This window comes from Sus scrofa, chromosome 6, assembly GCF_054392235.1.
Source record: "Sus scrofa isolate SSC_HxYL_T2T_F1_AM1 chromosome 6, Sscrofa_HxYL_maternal_Yorkshire_Landrace_v2.0, whole genome shotgun sequence".
Taxonomy (NCBI): Eukaryota; Metazoa; Chordata; class Mammalia; order Artiodactyla; family Suidae; genus Sus; species Sus scrofa.
In genome coordinates, this window is record NC_139388.1 from 134,104,500 (window position 1) to 134,130,527 (window position 26,028).

The 26,028-nt window shown below is 34.9% G+C and overlaps 1 protein-coding gene across 2 annotated transcripts in view; it reads right to left on the minus strand.

Moving 5' to 3' along the window:
- The window catches only part of PRKACB (protein kinase cAMP-activated catalytic subunit beta), a 118,589-nt gene that overhangs the window by 69,950 nt on the left and 22,611 nt on the right, over positions 1–26,028 (minus strand). Inside the window, 1 exon segment of one of the 2 annotated variants that reach the window (NM_001444737.1) lies at positions 2,994–3,271. Coding sequence (NP_001431666.1) covers positions 2,994–3,177 — 184 coding nt within the window. The 5' untranslated portion in view covers positions 3,178–3,271. 2 annotated transcript variants of the gene reach the window in all.

Consider the following 26,028-nt stretch of genomic DNA (forward strand, 5'->3'; position numbering starts at 1 on the left):
TGATGGAACACTGTAAACCAGCCATGACGTAAGAAATACAAATCATTAAAAAACAAGAAATAAGCATGGAAGTGAATTATCTTAAAGACAGTGTAAGCTTTGGAAAGGTAAAACTGACTAGATAAAGTAGTCTATTATAACCTGTTTAGCTTTGATTTTACCTGAAGAAATCCATATACAAAATTACTTATTTGTTCAATATACTATTTAACTCTAAGCTTCACTAATATGGATTTGTATCTGTTGGAGAAATAGCCTGTCAATTCACGGGAAAGGAGAATAGGTAAAGCGTTTGATGGTATTCATCTATTCAGTCCTTCAAATATGGTAATTAGACATTTACTAAATGTCTAATGTCCAAGATTTAAAATGTGCAAAATTTCCATCAATTTCAGCATTGTGTAATTCAACACACCATTTATGATCAAAGGAATATTTAAAAGCCAACCATAATAAATTTTTTTTGCTAGAAAAAAAACTCGAATGTCAATATTCCCATCTCCACGATGAGAATAAAAAGCAGAATTCCTTCGTGTTTTTGTTTTGAATTTCATGTATTTATGTGTGTACGGAATCAGCTGTTAAATATTTATGTTCTCAAATAGGATTTTCTGTTACTTAATTTAATAGTAAAAGATAAAATGCATGTAAGGCACCTGGAAACCACTATGTGGCCTTTTTTCTGTATTTCTTCCTCTATTTCATGTCACCACAGAAGAAACTTGGATTAAAATTATTAAATTTCACACATTCCTAAATTGGTAATTAATCTTTACTCAATAGTTCACAAACCTAATTTTTTATAAAATTGCATGTAGTTTCTGTATTTAGTTGATTTCTTAAATAGTACTTTTTGAACAAGCATAATCAGAGAGCTTATTATCAGGAGATAATACATTCCTTTTTCTTGTCAAACAAGTCAATGAAAGCAAACTGCTTTAAGTAGCTTTCAAGAATGTGGCTTGTACGAAAACTTCATATGGTCATAACTTCTTCCATAATTCACACTACGAATGAATAAAAACTTGTGTTTTCACCACAAAAACTAACCTTGGAATTTTGAAACAAAAGGATTCCTCTGTTTCTGTTGTATCTGTTTTTTCCTTTGTATCAACACATTCCATAGAAGGAAACTAGAACTTCATGCTTACCATACTTATCACTAGATATATAAAGTTATTGTGTCTGTTTTGATATTTTAGGATATGAAAGAGAATGTGGAAGAATGCTTGATTAATAAGCATTCAGTTACTCTAAGAATTCCCTATATCATGACTATTATTTGAATGGCTATCAGGTTTGAACCTAATTTCACTGTGTACAATGATCCTATTTATTTTATTTTGAGACATCACAATAAAGAAAAATGTTAACAGCTTTTATCAGTCTGTTTTTTGGTCAAAAGAAATTCTAGCTCATATTTTTAATTGCTGGATTTTAAAACATGTCTCAGAAAATGTGATAAGCCCCCACACATTTTAAAAATGGTGATAGTATAGTTCAAACATAATTTTTAATCAAAAAGTTCATGATGTTCATTTGAGATACATTTATTAAACACCCAATATTTGTAAGAACAGACATTAGCGAAACAGAAACTAATTTAGTACTGTCCTCATTCCTCATTGAATGTTCAATTAAAAGGTCCTTGAAATGCATAAAAATGTTTTCCAACAGGCCTTAGGAGGCAATTTAACAAAACAGGCAAGCAGAATGAATAGCAAATTTTTGTTGCATGATAAACTTTAATAATGTACTACTGTTTCAATATTCAACAGTTCATTATTTTGAAGATATTTGAGATTCCTTATCCAACAACTTGCAGTAGAGTAAGGATAATTATAATCAAAACCTCTAGAGTAAAAAAAAAATTGTACAAATATATATTCATTACTTTCTCCCTAAAATAGCTTGAAAAAGATGAAAAAATTCTGATGCAGTAAAAAAAAAAAAAAAATTCAAATAAGTTTCTGTGGAACTATGAAGGTACTATATAAACCAAGGAGTCAATTTTGTAAGCCATTCTTGGTTTTTTGCTGCTTTTTTTAAACTGAGTTTTCTTCCTTAATTGCAGTGGACTATATATATAAACAGAAAGAAGCAAAACCTAGTTCTATCTGGTGATCGAATACACTAAAAAGGGCAAGAAATATTTTCTTTAATCAGAGTAACAAAAATACCTTGGGGAGGGTTCAAGGTGAAATGTGGAATGGTGGCACTGGTATTGTTTACATGTGAAATTTATCCTTTAAAGTACATGTCACAAAAAATTATTACATATCACTATTTCAGCAAAGCAGTAAGTTCAAACATTTTAACATGCCTGGAAAGAATGTGATGCATGCATAAACAACTTCCCCCATATGAAAACTTTTGATATTTATAATGTTATAAATATCAGATATTTATAAAAGATATTTATAACATTATAAGTACCAAAAAATCATGCTACCCATGCTTTCATATTAGAAATAATGTTTATAAAACTGAAGTTACTTTTCCACATGCATTTAAAAATAAAAAATGGCACTCACGATAAATTTTTAATTATTATTTCAAGAATTTTTTCCTTTTTGAATTTTAAGACATAAATCCACGATATTTTAGAATAAACTGAAAATTTTTTCTTAAATGTAGGTATTTCACTTGTACATAAGAACAAAAACAAAAAAATCCCAAACAGCAACATACACTAGATATGATGTAAGAATTTTGTAGAAAAATTTCCCACTGATATTCAACTTAAATAGTCATATTTAAAAGGAAACAATGAACTATGTGATTCAGCTCAACCTAGAATCAAGTTTTTGTGGATTTTTTCAACTTCATCTTGCAAAATATCCTTGTACAAATCACAAAAAGGCAAAAAAAACAAAAAAAAAAAAACAAAAAAAAAACAAAACCCAAAGTTCTCCATTTGAATCTAAAACTCCAATTAGTATTTTAGCTTCTACTTACAATGTACCATGAAAACAAAACAAAACAAAACTTACTTGATCTGTCCCATAAGACAGTATGTTCAGAGAAATGAAGGCTGTCATTTTCCAGAGTTGTTTTCTGATCATGTGCAGTACCTTTGGAGTGTCTATGAAATAATCGGCTGGCAAAACCTTCCAATTTTTGAAGTGCAGTTGTACCTGTATACTGGTTACAGGGTAGTTCTCTATAAGCTGCCATTCATGTGCATTTACACTTAACTTAAAGTAACTGAAAATATTCTCAGGAGGAGCTCAACAACTTCTTACACAGAAGCTAAGAGCTATGCATGTGTCAAACTTCCTGTTTGCAGGGTATTCAAACCACTACTGCTGTTCTGTTTCCTGTTAATATAAAACAGCACATTACCGAGCCTCTCAGCAAAACTCCTCATCTCAACTGAGCTGAAGATTTTAAAGACCTGAAATATCATCCTAAAAGGCTCTACGTTTAAGAGTGTTTTATATTAATACACAGTTACTGAGACTATTAAATATAAAGTTTTGTTATAGATAGTAAACTAAATATTTTTTTAAAAAAAGAACACTAGTTAAACATGTATTACAACTCTGTAAACATCTGAAGGCCAAATCACTCTCCAAATATATGTTACAAATGTTTTTTTTTTTTCTTTCCAAGAAATCGGCTATAGATTTTATGAATCCTTATAAGTAGTTAACTTTCCACTGAAAACTGGTATGGAATGGATATTATAAAACACTTGCAAAACAAATTTATAACATAACTTTCAAGTTAAAAAATCTGAACTAGCACTTAAAAAAAGAACTCAATGTTGCTAATCCACTGACTTAAATCTAATATATACAGGAACTACAAAAACTTAGTATGTCATTATTATTCATCAAACATAATCTGACAGGTGCCTATCAGCAGTACACTTTAAAACATTGTAAAATTTTTTTAAAAAAGATTAAAATTATATAAAATCAGCCACAGTAAGAAATTTCAATTAAGAGGAAAAAAAATCCTTCTAATTGTCTGAGACATGTTAATTTTTAAGTTTAACACTAAGGACTACTGCTCACCCATCCCCTGATTTAGAGAGTTTTACTTGGAAAAAGCTGTTTTGGTTAAAGCAAATTGTCCATTTATAGGAAAAAAGTAACATGTGACATTTAACAATGATTTGGAGTACCTGCCTTCTCACACTAATTAAAGGATAAGAAATTTCTCTTTGGAAGCTTTAAATAAGGGAAAGAAGGATGGATGGATGGATGGAAAGAAGGAAGGAAGGTACGGAGGGAGAGAGGGATTTAAAAAAATCTATCTAGAAAAATCTTGGTCTAGATTTCCTGCCTACTGCTTAAAAAATAAAATAAATATAAGCATTAACAATAAATACAATAAATAGGAATAACAATGTAATCAAATAGGACACACAACACACATGCACCTAGGAAACACTGACTAATGAATTTTGTCAAATAACAGCTCATTTGTGTATTTTTTTTTGTGTAATAAAATTAGCATCAATCTAAACAAAGAGGCAACTGTACCTGTAAGATCAAACTTCTTAAATTTGTGGTTTTCTGATAAATGTGTTATATAATAACAATTTATTAACATCTGACTTTGCACCAGACACTGAACAGGTGTCTACAATCTTTAGTAAACATCTGCAGAGTATGAACTGACTCTGTATGAGCATAAGTAGATAAAATTCCTGAATTCTTTGACTTGCTCTCTTGGAAGAAATTCTATTCATCCTTAAGGCTCATCTCTTCAATGACGTTTCCCACATACTTCCTAGAAAAATAAACTGCTCTCTCTCCTTTTTCCAATGATCTTATAATTTTATGTTAAAATCTGCTGCTTATAAATTTGTCTCAAATTGTGAGTTACTTGAATTCATAAATACAATGAATGTATTACATACTCAACATACAGTGAAGTATTCATTCATTTTTAATAAATCAAAGGTCTAAGTAGAATCAAACATTTGAAAATGTTTTAATTTTGAGAGGACCATATTTGTAAATTACCCAACAATCACCTAGTTGTTCATATACAGAGTTAACAGCAATAAAAGTGATGCCATTTAACTTTTTTCTCCATATTCAGTCAGCTACTAAATTTTACTCAGTCTTTGAGAATTTCGTTTTTATTAGTGCAAATGTGGATTTCTAAAATAACTTGTCTTCTCTACTTCTAGCTAATCCTTTCAGTCGTCTCTGACATATTAACCTCCCCCAAATATCACACTCATATATTCCTTTGCCAAAAGCACAAAACTAATCTCATATTTCAGGCCCATTATTCATTTTTAACATGTCTAGACTTACATTCAGTGTTACTTGACTTAGTACAGATATTCCAGATTTCTAATTAGAACACTAAGATTAATTTATTTAAATCAATGTATAATAAGCCTTATAAAAATTAGTAGAGCAGGAGTTCCCGTCGTGGCGCAGTGGTTAACGAATCCGACTAGGAACCATGAGGTTGCGGGTTCGGTCCCTGCCCTTGCTCAGTGGGTTAACGATCTGGCGTTGCCTTAGCTGTGGTGTAGGTTGCAGACACGGCTCGGATCCTGCGTTGCTGTGGCTCTGGCGTAGGCCAATGGCTACAGCTCCGATTGGAACCCTAGCCTGGGAACCTCCATATGCCGTGGGAGCGGCCCAAAGAAATAGCAAAAAGACAAAAAAAAAAAAAAAAAAATTAGTAGAGCAAAAAAAAAAAGGAGATGGAGGGGAGGAGGATAAATTAAGCTTCACTAGATGAGAATCTAGAAAAAACTACACTTGAAATTTGTATATTTTCTTCAATAAAACAGGTTTTTATTTGTTACAAAATCCTTATAGAAAGTAGAATCTCATCTTTACAGCAATATTTCTATATATGATGTGACCAGAAGCTGTTGCTATGAAAGTACTTAGGCAGTTTGATTTTCATTAAAAAGAACTCTACTGGCATCTACTGCTAGAAAGAAACACTACATCTTTAACTATTACAGAATTCCTTCTTAATTCAAGTTAATCTTAAGAAGCACATAGCTTGTTAATCTTCCTGATGATATTTTCAGAAATTTAATCTGTACTAAGATGTTTAGCCTTGTACCCAATATTTGCCATAAACATCTTATATTCTGATAGTTTACATAATGAATGATAATAAAACTAGAGTAATTTTGAAGTTATAGAGTCCTTACTATTCACTCAGCATTGAATGTAGAAATAACAATTTTCAGAGTTGAACTTCCTTTGATTGCAATAAGTATTACAAAATATTGGTTTCTTTCTTATGTTTAATAATTGTAATGATACCTTACATTAACAAGCAATTTACAATATGGTTTCCATTGGCTCATCAGATCTTCACAAATGAAAAGCAGGACAGGTATTACTATCTCTATTTTAAGATGTGAAAACAAACTTATAAATATTAAGTGACTTCCCCAAATTCACCTACATCTTATACCTCCTACATCAAGGCTCCTTTGAACTGAACAATAATTACTGCCAGTAAAGATGTTTTCAAATCCAATATTGTTCAAACAAGGTTGGGGAAGTATGGGTAAAAGGACAGTAGGTGGTGGGACTAGTTCTTGGATATACTGTCCAGGGTCTGAGAAATCGTTCGGAGGATGTTTTCACTTAGATAGTCACCTTATATCTACGTAATTTCACTGTCAACATTTATGTTTACAATTATGTTGGGGCCAAGTAGAACTAAGTATTTTAGAGTTTGAAGGTTAAAGAAAAAAAAACATGGAAGCATTTGATATGTAAATAATGTATTTGCTCCATGTGGAGGGCAAATGATATGACCATGACTCCTGCTATTCAAATAAAAGTTTTAGATTTGGGATTAACACACTACTGTACATAAAACAGTCAACAAATACCTATTTTATAGCACAGGGAACTCTAAATATTCTGTAGTGACCAACATGGGAAAAGAATCTGAAAAAGAATGGATACCTGTATATGTATAACTGAATCACTTTGCTGTATATCTGAAACTAACATAGCATTGTAAATAAACTATACTCCGATATAAAATAAAAATTAAATTTAAAAATTAAACAAAAAATAGTTTTGTCTTTCCCAAAATGTTATAAATGGATTCATTTAAGGCTTGGCTCTTTCATTTAGCACAGCATAAAAATTGAGGTTTATTTATGCTATGTTTCAACAGTTTACTAATTTTTATTGAATAGTATTCAACTATAAGTGTGGATTTACCATAATTTATAAATCCATTTACAACTGCTTTTGCACCTTTGACAAAAATCAATTAACCATTATTTGTGTGGGTCTATTCTGGACATTCTATTTTGTTTTACTGATCTATGTGTCAAGTCTTTCATCAATACCATATTGTGTTGGTTTCTATAGCTTTTCAGTAAGTATTAAAATCTGATTATGTAAATCTTCCAACACTTTTTTCTTGTTTTGGTTATTATACTTTAACTTTTCCACATAATTGTTAAAAGTTTATACAAAAAATAATCTTGCTAGCACTTCACTGAGAATGGGTTTATTGAGAGAAATAACCATATTGAGTCTTTCAATCCACAATGACGTATCTTTTACTTATTCTGGTCTTTGATTTCTTTTATTACCATCTTATAGTTTTCAGCATACAGATCTTAAACATTTTGTTAGACTTACACCTTATACTTAAGTATTATTTTGTTAAATTGGTACTGTAAATGGTACCTGAAAAATGTTTACAATTGTTCATTTTAGTAGTTTAGTATATAGAAATATGACTTATTTTTATATACTAAACTTGTATACTGCAACCTTCCTAAATTCATTTATTAACTGTAGGAGTCTTTTTCTTTTTGTAGATTTCTTGGGCTTTTCTATGTAGGCAATCATGTCTTTGAAGAGATACAGTTTTTGTTTTTCCTTTTTTAATCCCTATGTCTTTTATTTTTCCTGCCATATTGTGGTGGTCAGGCTTCCAGTAATATGTTAAAGCAGTGGTGAGAGGGGATACCCCTGCCTTATTCCCAATCTTGGGAAGAAAGTGTACAATTATTCATCACTAATTATGGTGTTAGCTATAGATATGTTTTTGTAGATGCCCCCTACCAAGATGAAGTTTCCATGTATTCCCAGTTAGTGGAATGTTTTTATCTTAAGAGATGCTGAATTTTATCTAATACCTTTTCAGCATCTGTTGATATGATCATATGGTTTTACTTCTTTAGTCTGCTAATATGGCAGATTATAGTTATTAATTTTCAAATATTAAAAAAATATTGAATTCCCAGGATAAACACCTCTTGGTCTCTGTGTACTTTTCTTTTTATATATTGCTGGATTCAATTTACTAACATTTTATTGAAAATCTGTATATATTTACAAGATATACTGTCTTGAAGTTTTATTTTTATGGACTATCCTGGTATGATTTTGGTATCAGGTTAAGGATGGCCTTATAAGTTGGGAAGTATTCCATCTTTTAGTTTCTGGAAGAGATTGCAGGTAACTGGTATCATTCCTGAAATGTTTGGTAGAATTTGTCAGGAAAATTATTTGGGCCAGTAGTTCTTTTTCGGAAGGCCACAAATACTAATTCAATTTCTGCAATAGATATAGTACTACTCAGTTACCTAATTCATTTTCATTGCATATTGGTAGCATCAGTCTTTCCAAAAATGGTCTATTTCAACTAGGTGTCAAAGTCATGAGAAAAGAACTGTTACAGATATCCTCTTACTACACTTTTAATGCCTGTGGCATATGTAGTTAAGAGTTCCTCTCTCATTCCTTATGCTGGTAATTTGCATTTTCTCTTTATCTTGGTCAGTCCGGCTAGAGGATTCTAAGTTTCATTTAATTTTTCAAAGGACCATCTTTTTTTTGTAATTAATTTTCTCTATCATTTTTTCTGTTTTCAATTTCATTAATTCCTGCTCTTATCTTTTCCCATTCCCACTACTTTCTTTGGGTTACTCCGGCTCTTTTTCTAGTTTCATAATATGGAAGTTTAGATTATATCATTTTTTCCGAGTTCCCGTCGTGGCGCAGTGGTTAACAAATCTGACTAGGTACCATGAGGTTGCAGGTTTGATCCCTGGCCTTGCTCAGTGGGTTAACGATCTGGCATTGCCCTGAGCTGTGGTGTAGGTTGCAGACGCGGCTTGGATCCCACGTTGCTGTGGCCCTGGTGCAGGCCGGTGGCTACAGCTCCAATTAGACCCCTAGCCTGGGAACTTCCATATGACGTGGGAGCGGGCCTAGAAAAGGCATAAAAGCCAAAAAAAAAAAAAAAAAAAGAATTTTAAATTTTTTTTAAATATATAAGCTCATATCTATGTATTTCTCTCTGAATAATGATTTAGTACATCTGTCAAATTTTTACACATTGTATTTATATTTTCATGCAGTCCAAAAATATTTTCTAATTTCCTTTAAGACTTTATCTTTGACCCTGGACTGATTATTTATTTATTTTTAATTCAATGAATTTCATTACATTTATAGTTGTACAACCATCATCACAATGTAATTTTATATTTCCAAATCACAGCCCATCACCCCCTCCAACCTGTTTCCTTTGGTAACCATAAGTTTTTCAAAGTCTGTGAGTCAGTTTCTGTTCTGCCAAGAAGTTCATTGTATCATTTTTTTAGATCCCACATATAAGTGACAGCATATCATGTTTGTGTCTCACTGTCTAACTTCACTTAGCTTGATAATTTCTAGGTCCATCCACGTTGCTGCAAATGCCATTATTTCATTCCTTTGGCTGAGTAATATTCCATTGTGTATATGTACCACATTTTCTTTCTTTTTTTTTTTTTTTTTTTTGTCTTTTGTCTTTTTTGTTGTTGTTTTTGTTGTTGTTGCTATTTCTTGGGCCGCTCCTGCGGCATATGGAGGTTCCCAGGCTAGGGGTCGAATCAGAGCTATAGCCACCGGCCTATGCCAGAGCCACAGCAACGCGGGATCCGAGCCGTGTCTGCAACCTACACCACAGCTCACGGCAACGCCGGATCGTTAACCCACTGAGCAAGGCCAGGGACCAAACCCGCAACCTCATGGTTCCTAGTCGGATTCGTTAACCACTGCGCCACGACGGGAACTCCTGTACCACATTTTCTTTATCCCCTCCTTTGTCAATGGACATTTAGGTTAATTCCATGTCTTGGCTATTGCACATAGTGCTGTAACAAACATTGGGGTACACATATCTTTTTGAGTCTTGGTTTTCTCTGGATAGATGCCCGGGAATAGGATTGCCAGATCATATGGTAATTCTATTTTTAGTTTTTTGAGGAATCTCCATACTGTTTTCACTAGTAGTTGCACCAATATACCTTCCCACCAACAGTGTAAGAAGGTTCCCTTTTTCTCTACACTCTCTCCAGCATTTATTGTTTGTAGATTTCTTGATGATGGCCATTCTGGCTGGTGTAAGGTGGTACCTCAGGGTAGTTTTAATTTGCATTTCTCTAATAATTAGTGATGCTGAACATCTTATTTTTTTTTTTTTTTTTTTTTTTTTGGGCCATCTGTATGTCTTCTTGGGAGAACTGTCTTTTTAGATCTTCTGCCCATTTTTTGATGGAGTTGTTTTTGTTATTGAGCCAGGGGGGAGGTGTTTATATATTGTCAGTAGCTTCATTTGCAAATATTTTTTCCTATTCTGAGAATTTTCTTTTCCTTTTGCTTAGGGTCTCCTTTGCTGCGCAAAAACTTTTAAGTTTAATCAGGTCCCACTTGTTTATTTTTGTTTTTAATTGTCATTACTCTAGGAGGTGGATTTGAGAAGATATTGCTGTGTTTTATGCCAGAGGGTATTCAGATTATGATTTCCTCTAAGAGTTTTATACTATCAGGCCTTATATTCAGGTCTTTAATCCATTTTGAGTTTAGTTTCATGTATGGTGTTAGGAAGTGTTCTAATTTCATTCTTTTATTTGTAGCTGTCCAGTTTCCCAGAACCACTTACTGAAGGGACTGTCTTTGATTCACTGTATTTTCTTGCCTCCTTTGTCACAGATTAGTTGAATTTAGGTGCATAGGTTTAATTCTGGGCTTTCCAACTTGTTCCACTGATGTATATTTCTGTTTTTGTGCCAGTATTGTACGTGTTGATGACTGTAGCTTTGTAGTATACTCTGATGTTAGGGGACCTGATGCATCCAGTTCCATTTTTCTTTCTCAGGATTGCTTTGGCTATTCTGGGTCTTTTGTGCTTCCAAAAAAAAAAAAAACTTAAAATATTTTGTTCTAGTTCTGTGATAAATGCCATTGGGAATTTGATAGGAATTGCACTGAATCTGTAGACTGCCTTGGGTAGTATAGTTATTTTGACCATACTGATTCTTCCCATGCAAGAGTATGTTTCCACCTGTTTGTGTTATCTTTGATTTTTTTCATCAGCATCTTATAGTTTTCAAAGCATAGATCTTTCATCTCTTTAGCTAGGTTTATTCCTACGTATTTTATTCTTTTTGATGTGATGATAAATGGAATTGTTTCCCTAATTTCTCTTTCTGATCTTTATTGTTTTTTTTTTATTTTTTGTCTTTTGTCTTTTTAGGGCCGCACCCACGGCATATGGAGGTTCCCAGGCTAGGGGTCTGATCGGAGCTGTAGCCACCGGCCTACGCCAGAGCCACAGCAACGCCAGATCTGAGCTATGTCTGTGATCTACACCAGCTCACAGCAATGCCAGATCCTTAACTCACTAAGCGAGGCCAGGGATCGAATCTGCAACCTCATGTTTCCTGGTCGGATTCATTTCCACTGTGCCAGGACGGGAACTCCTGATCTTTATTGTTAATACATAGAAATACAGTTGATTTCTGTGTATTAATTTGGTATCCTGCAACTTTACCAAATTCACTGGTGATCTCTAACAGTTTTCTGGAGCATCTTTAGGATTTTCTAGGTATAGTATCATGACATCCTCAAACAGTGATAGTTTTACATCTTCCTCTCCAATTTGGATTCCTTTTCTTTCTTTTTCTTCTCTGATTGCTGTGGCTAGCACTTCCAAAACTGTTGAATAGCAGTGGTGAGAGTGCATATCCCTGTCTTTTTCCTGATCTTAGTGAGAATTCTTTCTTTTCACCATTGAGAATGATGTTATTAGCTGTGAATTTCTCACATATGGACTTTATTATGTTGAGGTAGATTCCCTCTATGCTCACTTTCTGGAGGGTTTTTATCAGAAAGGAATGTTGGATTTTTTCAAAAGCTTTTTCTTCATCTACTCAGAGAATCATACGGTTTTATTCTTCAGTTTGTTAATGTGGTGTATCACACTGAATGATCTGTGGATACTGAAGAATCCCTGCATCCCTGGGATAAATCCCGCCTGATCATGCTATACAATCCTTTTAACTTATTGCTGGGTTTGGTTTGCTAGTACTGTTGAGGATTTTTGCATCTATGTTCATCAGTGATATTGGCCTCTAATTTTCTTTTTTTGTGGTATCTTTGTCTGATTTTGGTATCTGATACCACACAGAATGAGTTTGGCATTGTTCCTTCCTCTGCAATTCTTTGGAATAGTTTCAGAAGGACAGGTGTTACAACTCTTCTCTAAATTTTTGATAGAATTCACCTATGAAGCCATCTGGTTCTGGACTTTTGTTTGTTGGAAGTTTTTTTTATCAGTTTCCATTTCAGTACCATTGATTGGTCTGCTCATCTTTTCTATGTCATCTTGGTTTAGTCTTGGAACACTGTACTTTTATAAGGATTTGTCCATTTTTTCTAGGTTGTCCATTTTATTGGCATACAGTTGCTTGTAGTAGTCTCTTATGACCCTTTGTATTTCTGTTGATGTATATTGTAACTTCTCCTTTTTCATTTCTAATTTTATTGACTCAACTCCTCTCCTTGGTGAGTCTGGCTAAGGGTTTATAAATTTTATTGATTTTTTTCTGTTGTTTTCTTTGTTTCTATTGCATTTATTTCTGCTCTGATCTTTATGATTTCTTTCCTTCTACTCACTCTGAATTTTGTTTGCTCTTTCTCTAGTTGATTTAGGGGTAAGGTTACATTTTTGAGTTTGTGTTATTTCCTGAATTAGGCTGCTATTGCTATAAACATTGCTTAGAACTGCTTTTGCTGCACCCCCTTGGGTTTTGGATTGTTGTGTCCTTGTTTTCATTTGCTTCTGGGTATTTTTTAATTTACTCTTTGATTTTTTCAGCGATCCACTGGTTGTTAGGGAGCATGTTGTTTAAACTCCAGGTGTTTTTTTTTTTTTTTGCTGTTTTTTTCTTCTTGTTGATTTCTACTCTTATAGTGCTGTGATCAGAAAAGATGCTTGATATGATTTCAATTTTCTTAAATTTGCTGAGGCTTGAAATCCAGACTGTGATCTATCCTAGAGAAAGTTCTGTGTGCAATTAGAAGAATGTGTATTCTGCTGCTTTTGCATGGAATATTCTATAAATACCTATTAAGTCCATCTGGTCTAATGCATCATTTAAGGCCTGTGCTTCCTTGTTGATTTTCTGTATGGATGATCTGTCCATTGATGTTAAGAGGGGTGCTAAAGTCCCCCGCTATTATTATGTTATTGTCAATTTCTCCTTTTAAGATTGTTAGCGGTTGCTTTTTTTTCCTTTTTGCCTTTTCTAGGGCTGCTTCCCGTGGCATATGGAGGTTCCCAAGCTAGGGGTCCAATTGGAGCTGTAGCCACTGGCCTATACCAGAGCCACAGTAACGTGGGATCCAAGCTGCATCTGCAACCTGCACCACAGCTCATGGCAATGCCAGATCCTTAACCCACTGAGCAAGGGCAGGGATCGAACCTGCAACCTCATGTTCCTAGTTGGATTCGTTAACCACTGCACCACGACAGGAACTCCAGCAGTTGCCTTATATATAAAGTGATCCCATGTTGGGTGCATGTATATTTAACAATTGTTATATCTTCTTGGATTGATTCTTTGATCATTATGTAATGTCCTTCTTTGTCACTTACATCATTCTTCGTTTTAAGGCCTATTTTGTCTTGTAATGAAAATTGCTCCTCCAGCTTTTTTTTATTTCCATTTGCATGGAATATTTTTTTTCATCCTCTCACTTTCAATTTGTATGTGTCCCTAGAACTGAAGTAAGTCTCTTGAAGACAGTATACATATGGGTCTTTTTTTGTATCCATTCAGCCAGTCTACGTCTTCTGGTTGGGGCAGTTAGTCTACTTACATTCAATTTAATAATTGATATGTATGTTCTTATTGCCATTTTATTAATTGTTTTGAATTTGTTGTTGGTCTTTTTTCTTTCCTTCTTCTCTTGGTCTCTTCTCTTGTGGTTTTGATGACTATCTTTAGTGTTGTATTTAGATTGCTTTTTCTTATTTGTATGTGTATCTATTGTAGATTTCTGATTTAGAGTTACCATGAAGTTTTGATATAGGCGTCTATACATATACAAGATTGTTATAAGCTATTGGTTTCTTAACTGCAAATGCATCTCCAGCATCCTGCATTTGTACTCTTCTCATGATTTTTGGGTTTGGTAGCATATTTGTGTGAGGATGGTTTCCTACTTTACTGTATGTATGCCTTTACTGGTGAGCCTTGTCATTTGTAATATTTTTGTTTGTAGTTGTGGCCTTTTCTTTTCCACCTAGATAAGTTATTTTAGTATTTGCTGTGAAGTTGGTTTAGTGGTGCTGAATTCTCTTAGCTTTTGTCTGTAAAGCTTTTGATTTCTCCTTCAAAACTGAATGAGAATCTTGCTGGGTAGAGGAATCTTGGCTGGAGGTTTTATCCTTTCATCACTTTAATGTTTAAGCATATCATGCCACTCTCTTCTGGCCTGCAGAGTTTCTGCTAAAAATCAGCCAGTAACCTTACTGGGGTTCCCCTGTATGTTTCTTTTTCCTAGCTGCTTTCAATACTTTGCCTTTAATTTTGGTCAGTTTGATTAGTATGTGTCTTGTGGTGTTCTTCCTTGGGTTTATTTTATATGGTATTTGTTGTGCTTCCTAGGTTTGAGTGAGTGATTCCTTCCCCATGTTAGGCATGTTTCCAGCTACTGTTTCTTCAAATATTTTCTCTGGCCCTTTCTCTCTCTTTTCCCTCTGGCACCCCTATATACAAATGTTGATGCATTTAACATTTCAGGAGTTCTCTCAGACCGTCTTCATTTCTTTTCAATCTTTTTTCTCTTCACTGTTCCACATCTGTGACTTCCACCAGTCTGTCTTCCACCTTGCTTATTCATTCTTCTGCGTCCTGTATTCTGCTGCTGGTTCCCTCTAGTGAATTTTTTATTTCAGTTATTGTATTTTACATCTCTGTTTGCTTAATTTTTACATCTTTTATTTCTCTGTTCAATGTTTCTTGTAATTTATCAATCTTCACCTCCAGTTTATTTCCAAGATCTTGAATCATCTTTACTGTCATTAGTCTAGTTTTTTTCATGGAGGTTGGTAATCTCCAGATCACTTAGCTGTTTGCTTTTTTTTTTTTTTTGATCCTTTATCTGAATCATAATTCTCTGCCTTTTCATTCTGTATAGATTTTTTACTGTAGTCTCCTTTTTGCAGACAATAGGGTTATAGCCATCTTGCTTCTGATATCCACCACCCTTGTGGCTGAAGCTGGTATAGGGGCTTGCTGTAGGCTTCCTGATGGGAGACACTGGTGCCCGGCCACTGGCAGGTGGAGCTGATTCTTTATCCCAGTGGTTGGTGGGGCATTATCTCTGGGTGAGATTAGAGGCAGCAGTGTGCCTGGGGGTTCTTTTTGCAGACTTTTTGTTCATGGGTGGGGCTGTGTTCCCATCTGGTTTATTGTTTGGCCTGGGGCTTCTCAGCCCTGGTGGGTGGGGCCAGATTTTTCCAAAATGGCCACCTCTTGAGGAGTTCACACTGATTATTCCTGTGACCTCTGAATCCAATGTCCTTCCCCCACAATGAGCCACAGTCACCCTCTGTTTTCCCAGGAACTCCTCCAAGAACTACAGGCAGGTCTGACCCAGATTTCCATGGAATCTCTGCCTTGCCCTGGGACGCACTGCACATAACTTTTCTCAGTTGTGTCCATTCTACTGATGACCACACCAAAAAACTTTATTTCTGTTACAGTGTTTGGTACTTGTAGCATTTCCTTTTGATTTGATCATAAGAGTTTCTCTCCGCTCACACTACTCATGTGTTCTTGTATATTGCCTGCTTTTCCTATTACAGTCCTAACATATTAACCACAGTCATTTTAAATTCCCCATCTGCTAGCTGCAAAATATGCAATATCTGAGTCTGGTTCTGATACCTGATTTATCTCTTCAGACCTTTTTCTTGCCTTTAGGCATGCCTTCTACTTTTCTGTTGAAAGTTTACCATGTAGCACTGAGTAATAAGCACAGAGATAAACAGGCATTTACTGTGCAGATTTATTAATCTGGCCAGGAGATGGACTGCATTTAATGTTTGCTATAGGTGTCAGAAGCTTCAAGTTCCTCTAGTGTCCTTGTTTTGACTCAAGGCTTCCCTCAGTATTCTTCAGAGAGAGTCCATGCCTTGCACCTATTCAGCTGTAATCCACTGTTCTTATTCTGGAGTCCTGTTATATATCTGCATATTTGAACAAATAGCCGAGGGTTTTTGTTGTTGTTGTTGTTTTTGGTGTTGGTATGAGAATAAGGTGTAGGGGAGGAAAAGCATTCTATAATTTTAGGATTAAATCTCAAAGTTTTACTTAATCCACTTCTCTGGGATGTGACCTTCATAGGTGTTTCTCCAGTGGTACAGCTTTTCCTCCACTTAAATTGAGATAGAAAAGCTAGAGGGAGCTGGAGCAGGAAGAATACTCTCCTCAAACTAGAATATGGCTCTAGTAATATCTTTTGTACCAGAGAGTAGATCTTTTGTGGAGAATGCTCTGGGCATATTTCACAATGACTACTCTTCTCTCCTGCTGTAAGATCTTCATCTTGAGAACCTGATGGGGTTCCTGTAAGTAAAACTCATGAGAGTATGAGGGCCTCCCTAAGACTGCTGCTCCCAGGAGTTTCACACTCTCATGCAAGTCCATACTCAACCTATAGCAACTTGTCAAAAGTATCATTTAAAGATTCCTAACAATTTATGACTCCAATGTCTTCTGCTCTATTGGTAAGCAGGTCTCTGCTGCAACTCTCTGGATTTGCCTTTCTCCAGATTTTAGGTTGGTGGTTGCTCTTGTAAGAACAGGAGTGATGATTTCTATGTTTGTCATACGTCAGAGCTGAAACCAGAAGTCTCTTTCCTTCTTTTTTTCACTTCTGTTTCTTAATTCCTATGTTCTTTTGGATTACCTGAATATCTGCATATTTGTTAGCTGTTTTTTTTTTTTTTCCATTTTTGGTGTTGCTCAAGAGATTACATAATTTACTTAATTACAATATACATAATTTACTTTTCATAGTCTATTTAAGAATTAAAATTTTACCACTTCAAGTGAAATTTATAAACCTTATAAACATTTGGTTCCCTTTAAACTCTTCCCCGTTTATACTAAAGTTGTCATGTGTACATCTACATACACCAGAAATGCCAAAGACAATGTTATAATTTTTTATTTCAACCATCATACATAATTTAATCAACCCAAGAGAAAAATAGACTGTCACATTTATCTAGATATTTACCATTTCTGTTGCTCATCTTCCTTTCATGAAGTTCTAAATTTCTCTCTGGTATCATTTCTCTTCTGCCTGCATAACTAACTTCTTTTAGGAGTTCTTTTAGAACAGGACAGCTGGTGAAAAATTATCTTTGGTTTTAGTAATTTAATTATGATGTATTTGGGTATGGTTTTCTTTGTGCTGAGTTCTTGAATTTGTAAATTTATGTATTTTGCCAAATTGGGGGAGTTTTCTGCAATATGCCTATTTTTTGCTGCATTAATCTCCTTCCTACAATAATTTCAAAGACATCTATATTAAAGGTTTTTATATTGTCCCACAGCTTCCTAGAGCTCTGTTATTTTTTGATTATTTTTCTGTTGTTTACGTTAGAAATTTTCTTCTGATCTCCTATACTAATTCAATCTTTTCTCTGTCACCTTATTCTCTCAAAGTTTTAGGCACAGGTACAATCACTTGCTCCCACCACTGCCACATAGGAGTGCAGTTTTAGAACTGTCTCTTACCCAGAGGTAAGAACAAGAAACGCACATACCCAAACAGAATCTTGCTCACTTTTTTCCTCCCTGAAGAAGCCTCATTTCTGGCATTCGGACTGCCTTGAGTCTAAGCTGGAAGATGTGGGAGGAAATAGAAAATTCAATCTGCTTCCTATTATTTACTTTTCAAAGTCCTCACATAATTACATTATGTGTTCTGTCCAAGGATTTTGAGTGTAATCAGTAGGAGAGATAGGGTGATGTGTGCTTATTTCATCTTTACTAGAACTAGAAGCCAACTGCAGCACTTTTCACTTTAACAATTTAAGCAATTTATAAATAAAGTTTTAAATACAACTAGACTTTACGCTCCACCTTGATCTCAGTGTAAAATTAATAAGTATGCCCTATAAATAAACTCACAGGAATGCTGTAATACGTCTGTTACTGTACTTTATGTGACAAAAAACTAAATGCACACATTTCTTTGAAAAATAAGATTTTTTTTTTTTTTTTTTGTCTTTTTGCTATTTCTTGGGCCGCTCCCGCGGCATACAGAGGTTCCCAGGCTAGGGGTTGAATCGGAGCTGTGGTTTCCGGTCTACGCCAGAGCCACAGCAACGCGGGATCCCAGCAGCATCTGCAACCTACACCACAGCTCATGGCAATGCCAGATCGTTAACCCACTGAGCAAGGGCAGGGACTGAACCCGCAACCTCATGGTTCCCAGTCGGATTCGTTAACCACTGTGCCACGAATTTTTATATAAAATTTAATAGTTACTACCAACAACAAGGATTGTGCCATCATTAACATGGAATTGACTTCACTTGGTAAAGTGAAATATTTTCAAATATATAAACAAAAATTCACAAAAATACTTTTTATTATAACAAAATAATATTGTACCAAATAATTATACATGCTTTTTCATTCTTAGGCTATCTATAATGCCTATGATAATAGATAACTCTCAATGTATAATAATCTAAAGAAGTTTATAGTCTTGCTAAATATTAAAAAATAAAATAAATTAGTACAAGATGTAAAGATGGTATATTACTATTCCATATTAAAAGAGAAATTGAAGTTTATCTGAATCTTAAAATATAAGCATAAGAATAATTACTCATAACCTATGTTCTACATCGCAAGAAAAATATTCCGTAATTTTTCAAGATTTTATTTATTTTTGGCCATACCCACAGCACGTACAAGTTCCTAGGCCAGGGACTGAACCCACACCATGGTTACAACTTGTGCCACAGCTGCGGCAACACCAGATCCTTAACTCACCGTGAGTTTGCTCTTTCAAGATTTTAAATTGCTCTTTCAAGATTTGCTCTTTCAAGATTTTAAACTGCTGTATTTTGAGGGTTGTCTGGAATTCACTGTCCAATATGGTAGTTATAGTGACCCATGGTTATTTAAATTTCAAAAATACTGAATTCCATTTCTCAATCACACTGGCTAGACATAAAGTGCTCAACAGCCACACATAGCTGTGGCTTTTAGACAGTGTAGATATAGAACTCTGCCATCATCACAGAAACTTCTATTGCACAGAATGGGCAAAACAAACATCTAAAATTTTATAGATTCGTAGTTCTTGAAATATCTATAGAACAGAACTGTGTTAGCCCTTTTTAGTTGATGCTTACAGTGAAAAGAATTTCAAATTATTTTGGCTTCAAAAAAAATGAACTTATTTTAAATTTCCCAGTTGAAAGTACTTTTAGGAGTTACTGTATGTTATTATTTATTCAAACCTGTAATTTCATCAAGCCATATATTTGACTCAGGGATTACTGAAGAGATAAAATAACTTTAAAATTAAGTCATTAACTTAATTTTATGGGATTATGTCCAATAAACCACTATAAATTGAAAATGCATTTAATACACTTAATATATAGAACAGTATAGCTTACTTTAGCCTAACTTAGACATGCCTAGAACACTTAACAGCTGGACAAAATCATCTAACACAAAATCTAATGTATAATAAAGTGTTGAATATATCATGCAATTTTCTGAATACTGTACAGAAAGTGAAAAACAGAATGGATGTATGGGTACAGAATGGTTGTTAGTGTATCAGCTGTTTTTAGTCATGATGGTGTGGCTGACTGGAAGGTACAGCTCACTGCTGCTGGCTAGCATCACAACAGAGTATTATACTCACATATCACTAGGCTGGGGAAAAAACCAAAATTATAAATTTGAAGTACAACTTCTACTGAATGCAAGTCACTTTGGCACCATCATACAGTTGAGACATCGTAAGCCAAACTATCACAAATCAGGGACTATCTGTATTAACAAAAAAATGAACATGACAGAAACTTGTTTGATAAATAAATACCCAGGATCAAGAAATAACAAGAGAAAAGATGTTGAAGGTTGTGTTATTTTGGTTGTGTTATCCACTTAAATGGTAAATAATGATAGGTATAGTGATAATATTAAACAAAAGTGCTAATAGTTCTTAAAACAGTTCTGAATAGAAGATCTGAAGAGAAAATATAGATGGGAAGAACTATGGAGACTGGGAGTCAGGTTAGTTACTTATATGAATTAACTGTCTCCTTACAAACTGAGTATTTTAAAGAATCTAAGATTTGTTATGCTTGCTAATAGATGGGTTTAAGATACCCTTTAATTAATCAGTTATCTCTATAATCCTTGGTTTCCTCTTATTCAAAACAAGATCATGAATAACTTTCCTATCACTACTTTTATGTGTCACTCACTTAAGATATAAGTGAAACAGTTTTGTAAATTATTAAGTGTTATAAAAATGCAAACTGATATATTAACACATTTGATTAAAAACTATATGGCTATTATTTATTTAAGTCATATTAAGGAAGGTCAATGCATACTTGACCTTTATTTTTTTAATACTCAAATACTGGGAGTATTTACATAGTCAAATTGTTCAAGTACGATTTTTTTTAACTATTGTGTTTTAACAATGAAGTGTGTCTATGAGAAAGTGATGGGTTTGCCATAAGAGTCAATTTATATAGTTTGGACAGAATGCTATAGATCTGACTGGACAATTCCAGTGACATTGAGGCAATAACTGCTGTTAAAATATGAAAGCTATCAGTTCTCCATGTCCTACACTGTCTAACATATATTGTATATACCAAATCACCCTTTTCAAAATTGTGCTTTTTAGAAAGTAAGGTACCTATGAGAATAATTTTAATGAAAACTAGATTAGATTGTGAACAGTCCTAGGCAAAGCCTTATTTATTTGCATAATGAAAAAAAAATCTCCAAAAAGGGAACCCTCCTGCACTGCTGGTGGGAATGTAAACTGGTACAGCCACTATGGAGAACAGTTTGGAGATACCTTAGAAATCTATACATAGAACTTCCATATGACCCCACAATCCCACTTTTGGGCATCTATCCAGACAAAATGCTACTTAAAAGAGACACATGCACCCGCATGTTCATTGCAGCACTATTCACAATAGCCAGGACATGGAAACAACCCAAATGTCCATCAACAGATGATTGGATTCGGAAGATGTGGTATATATACACAATGGAATACTACTCAGCCATAAAAAAGAATGACATAATGCCATTTGCAGCAACATGGATGGAACTAGAGAATCTCATACTGAGCGAAATGATCCAGAAAGACAAAGACAAATACCATATGATATCACTTATAACTGGAATCTAATATCCAGCACAAATGAACATCTCCTCAGAAAAGAAAATCATGGACTTGGAGAAAAGACTTGTGGCTGCCTGATGGGAAGGGGAGGGAGTGGGAAGGATCGGGAACTTGGGCTTATCAGACACAACTTAGAATAGATTTACAAGGAGATCCTGCTGAATAGCATTGAGAACTATGTCCAGACATTCATGTTGCAACAGAACAAAGGGTGGGGGAAAAAATGTAATGTATACATGTAAGGATAACTTGATCCCCTTGCTGTACAGTGGGGGAAAAAAAATCTCCAAATCAGTGTTCTTTATATAAAAAATTCCCATCGAACATACATTTACTGTTAATATAACTTTATGAGAAAATAGGAAATTTTTCTACATACACCACAGCTCATGGCAATGCCATATCACCAACCCACTGAGCAAGGCCAGAGATTGAACCCACATCCTCATGGATACTAGTCGGATTAGTATCTGTTGCACTACTATGGGAACTCCACAGTTTTATCTTCTTGAGTTACCCTTTTTACTTTTTCTCATCTATCACAGTTCTCCCTATTATCAGATTTCACATATTCCATTCCACTTTCCTCAATACCTAGTACACACTGAATTCCTCTTTCTATTCTTTATAGTCTTTTGGTGTTTTCTTAGTCTTCTAAAGTCCCTTAAGCTGAGCATATTAGTAGTCGAGGATGTTAGAGTTCTAAAATAGGCACACTTTACTTTTGTATTTGCTGTGGTGCCTTCCATAATGGTCAGGTGGCTGGAGTTTGTTGGTATGTGAGAAGTATTTCACAAATGTGTTTGGGGTTAGTGTATCAGTAGGGTTATTTTGTTAAAAATTCTTCAAGAACAAGTAATTATTTGCTATAAATGTTTAATTATTCCTAGTATATTACTGAACTAGTTTACTGTGTCTGACCATGGTATAAATGAAAATTTTGTGTTTTTTTTCTAATATTTGATAGCTGCATACAGCAAATTTAGTTCTGTTCCCTTTTGGACTCTGACTTTTGAACAGTTATTTTAATAACACGTAGAATTATCTGTATTGACTAATTTCCTATCTAGGGAATTGTTTTAAAACTAATTCCAGGAGGTCCTGTATTTGGCTCAGTGGTAATGAACCCAACTAGTATCCATGAGGTTGCAGGTTTGATCCCTGGCCTCACTCAGTGGATTAAATATCTGGTGTTGCTGTGAGCTGTGGTGTAGGTAACAGACATGGCTCAGATCTACACTGCTGTGTCTGTGGCATAGGCCAACAGCTGCAGCTCAAATTAGATCCCTTGCCTGGAAACTTCCATATGCTGCATGTGCAGCCCTAAAAAACAAAATATATACATATACATATATACATACATATATACATACATACATACATATATATATATGTGTGTGTGTGTGTGTGTGTGTGTGTGTGTGTGTGTGTGTGTATGTTTCAAAAAACACTTAGGTCACAGACATGGCTTGGATCTACATTGCTGTGTCTGTGGCATAGGCTGTCAGCTGTAGCTCTGATTAGACCCCCAGCCTGGGAACTTCCATATGCCACAGGCGTAGCCCTAAAAAGTAGAAAAAGAAAAAGAAGATAAAACTACACGAATAAAGTTTATGTGTAAGAATAAACACGACATTCTCGTTCTCCCAATTTACTCTCCTTTTCACAATAAAAAAATGTACAGGGAATCAGGACAAGACAGCAGCAGATTTGAGCTTACCTTCTCTCATGAAAATAACCAAATCATGACTAACTGCAGAATAACCATCAAAGAAAAAGACTAGAGCCTTCCAAAAAGATATTTTAAATCCCAAGACAAAGAAGAAGCCAAAACATGATGGTAGGAGGGTCTCTTTTGTGATATAATCAAATCCCATACCAAAAGGTTAGGCAATTCACAAACTAGAAAATAATTATATTACAGAGGTCCTCCCACAAGAATGTGAGGTCTGAGCCCCATATCAGGGTCCCCTGGCTGGGTATCTGAAATTGGTAGAAGGAGCCCCCAGAGCACCTGACTGTGAAGGAGCTCCACAGGACTTGAAGAAACAGAGACTCCACGCTTGGAGGGTCCTGTGAGGACCAGGGCAAAGCAGTGACTCCATAGAAGCCAGGGCCAGATCTACTTGCATGTATAAGAGGGTATCCCAGGAAGGCATGGGATGGATGTGGCTCACTGTGAGGGCAAGGACACTGGTCACATATGTGCCAGGGAGTAATCAATAGGTCTCCTCAAGACTGCTAATTTGCAGAGATCTGCCCTACCAACAACCTACAGGCTACTGTGCTGGGACACCCCAGGCCAAACAACAACATAGTAGGAACACAGCCCTACCCATCAGTAGATAGTCTGCCTAAAGTTGCTCTGAGCTCAGAGCCACCTCCAAACATGGCTCTTGACAAAGCCCAGCTGACCACAGGAACAAGACCCAGCTCCACACACCAGTGGGCTGGTGCCAGTCCCTCCCACCAGGAAGACTGTTCTAGCCCTCGGACCAAACATTCATAAGGAAGAAGACACCAGAAGCAAGAGGAACTACATTCCTGTACCCTATAGAACAGAGGCCCCAAACACAGAAAGTTAGACAAAATGATAATGGTAGAGAAGTAAGTTCCAGAGGAAAGAATAAGATAAAACCCCAGGTGAACAACGACATGAAGTGGAGATAGGCAATCTACCTGTGAAGGAATTCAGAGTAATTACAGAAAAGATGATCCAAGATCTCAGGAAAACAAAATGGAAGCATGAACTGACAAGATAAAAGAAATATTTAACAAAGAGCTAAAAGACTTTAAAGAACAAACAAAAAGTAATAATACAATGACTAGAAGGAATCAATAGCAGAATAAATGAGGCAGAAGAATGAATCAGTGAGCTGGAAGACACATTGGTGGATATCACTGCCATAAAACATAAAAAAGAAAAAAGAATGAAAATAAATGAGGACAGGTGAAGAGACCTTTGGGACAATGTCAAAGGCACCAACACTCAAATTACAGTGGTCCCAAAAGGAGAGGAGGGAGAGAGAGGACCTAAGAAAATATTTGAAGAGAAAATAACCAAAAACATCCCTAACATGAGAAAGGAAGCAGCCACCCAAGTCCAGGAAGCACAGGATAAACCCAAGGAGGAACACATCAAGACACATATTAATCAAACTGACAAAAATTAAAGAGAAAATATTAAAAGCAACAAGGGAAAAGTAGCAAATAACAAACAAGGAAAGCCCCATAAGTCTATCAGCTGATTTTTTTCAGCAGAAACACTTCAGACCAGAAGGGACTGGCACAATATATTTGAAAGGAAAAACTACAACCAAGAATACTCTACTCAGTGAGGCTCTTGTTCAGAATTGATGGAGGAATCAGAAGTCTTAGAGACAAGCAAAAGCTAAGGGAACACAGCACTACCAAGCCAGCTTCACAACAAATGCTAAAAGAGCTAGGTGGAAAAGAAAATGCCACAACTAGAAACAAGAAAATTATAAAATGAGAAAACTTAAGAGTGAAGACAAACATTCAGTAAGGTGGGAAATCATCCACACAAGTAATATCAAAACTAGTAACTGTGAGAGGTGAAAAGTGCAAATTCAGGATATTTCAAATGCATTTGAAATTAAGAGACCAGCAACTTAAAGCAATCATATATGCTATCATGTCAAAAGCTCATGGTTCTTATAAATAAAAAATCTATAATAGACATACATACAAAAAAGAAAAAAGATTCCAAACACAACACTAAAGATAGTCTTCAAATACATGAGAAGAGAACAAAAGAGGAAAGGAAGAAAAAAAGACCTACAAAAACAAATCCAAAATAATTAACAAAATGGCAATGAGAACATACATACAAATAATTCCCTTAAATAAAACAGATTAATGCTCCAACAAAAAGACAAATACTGGTTGAATGGATACAAAAACAAGACCTGTATATATTTTGTCTACAAGAGACCCACTTCAGATCTAGAGACACATATAGACTAAAAGTGAGGATATGGGAAAAGTTATTCCAAGCAAATAAAGGATACTACATGATGATCAAAGGATCAACTCAAGAAGATACAACAATTGTAAATATATGCACACTGAATACAGGAGCACCTCAGTTTATAAAGCAAAAGTAAACAGTCAGAGAAGGCGAAACTGACAGTAACATAGTAATAGTAGGGGACTTAAACACCCCACTTACATCAACAGACAGATCATCTGAACAGAAAATTAATGAGAAAACACAGACCTTCAGTGACATATTAGACCAGATGGACTTAATTGATACTTACAGAGGATC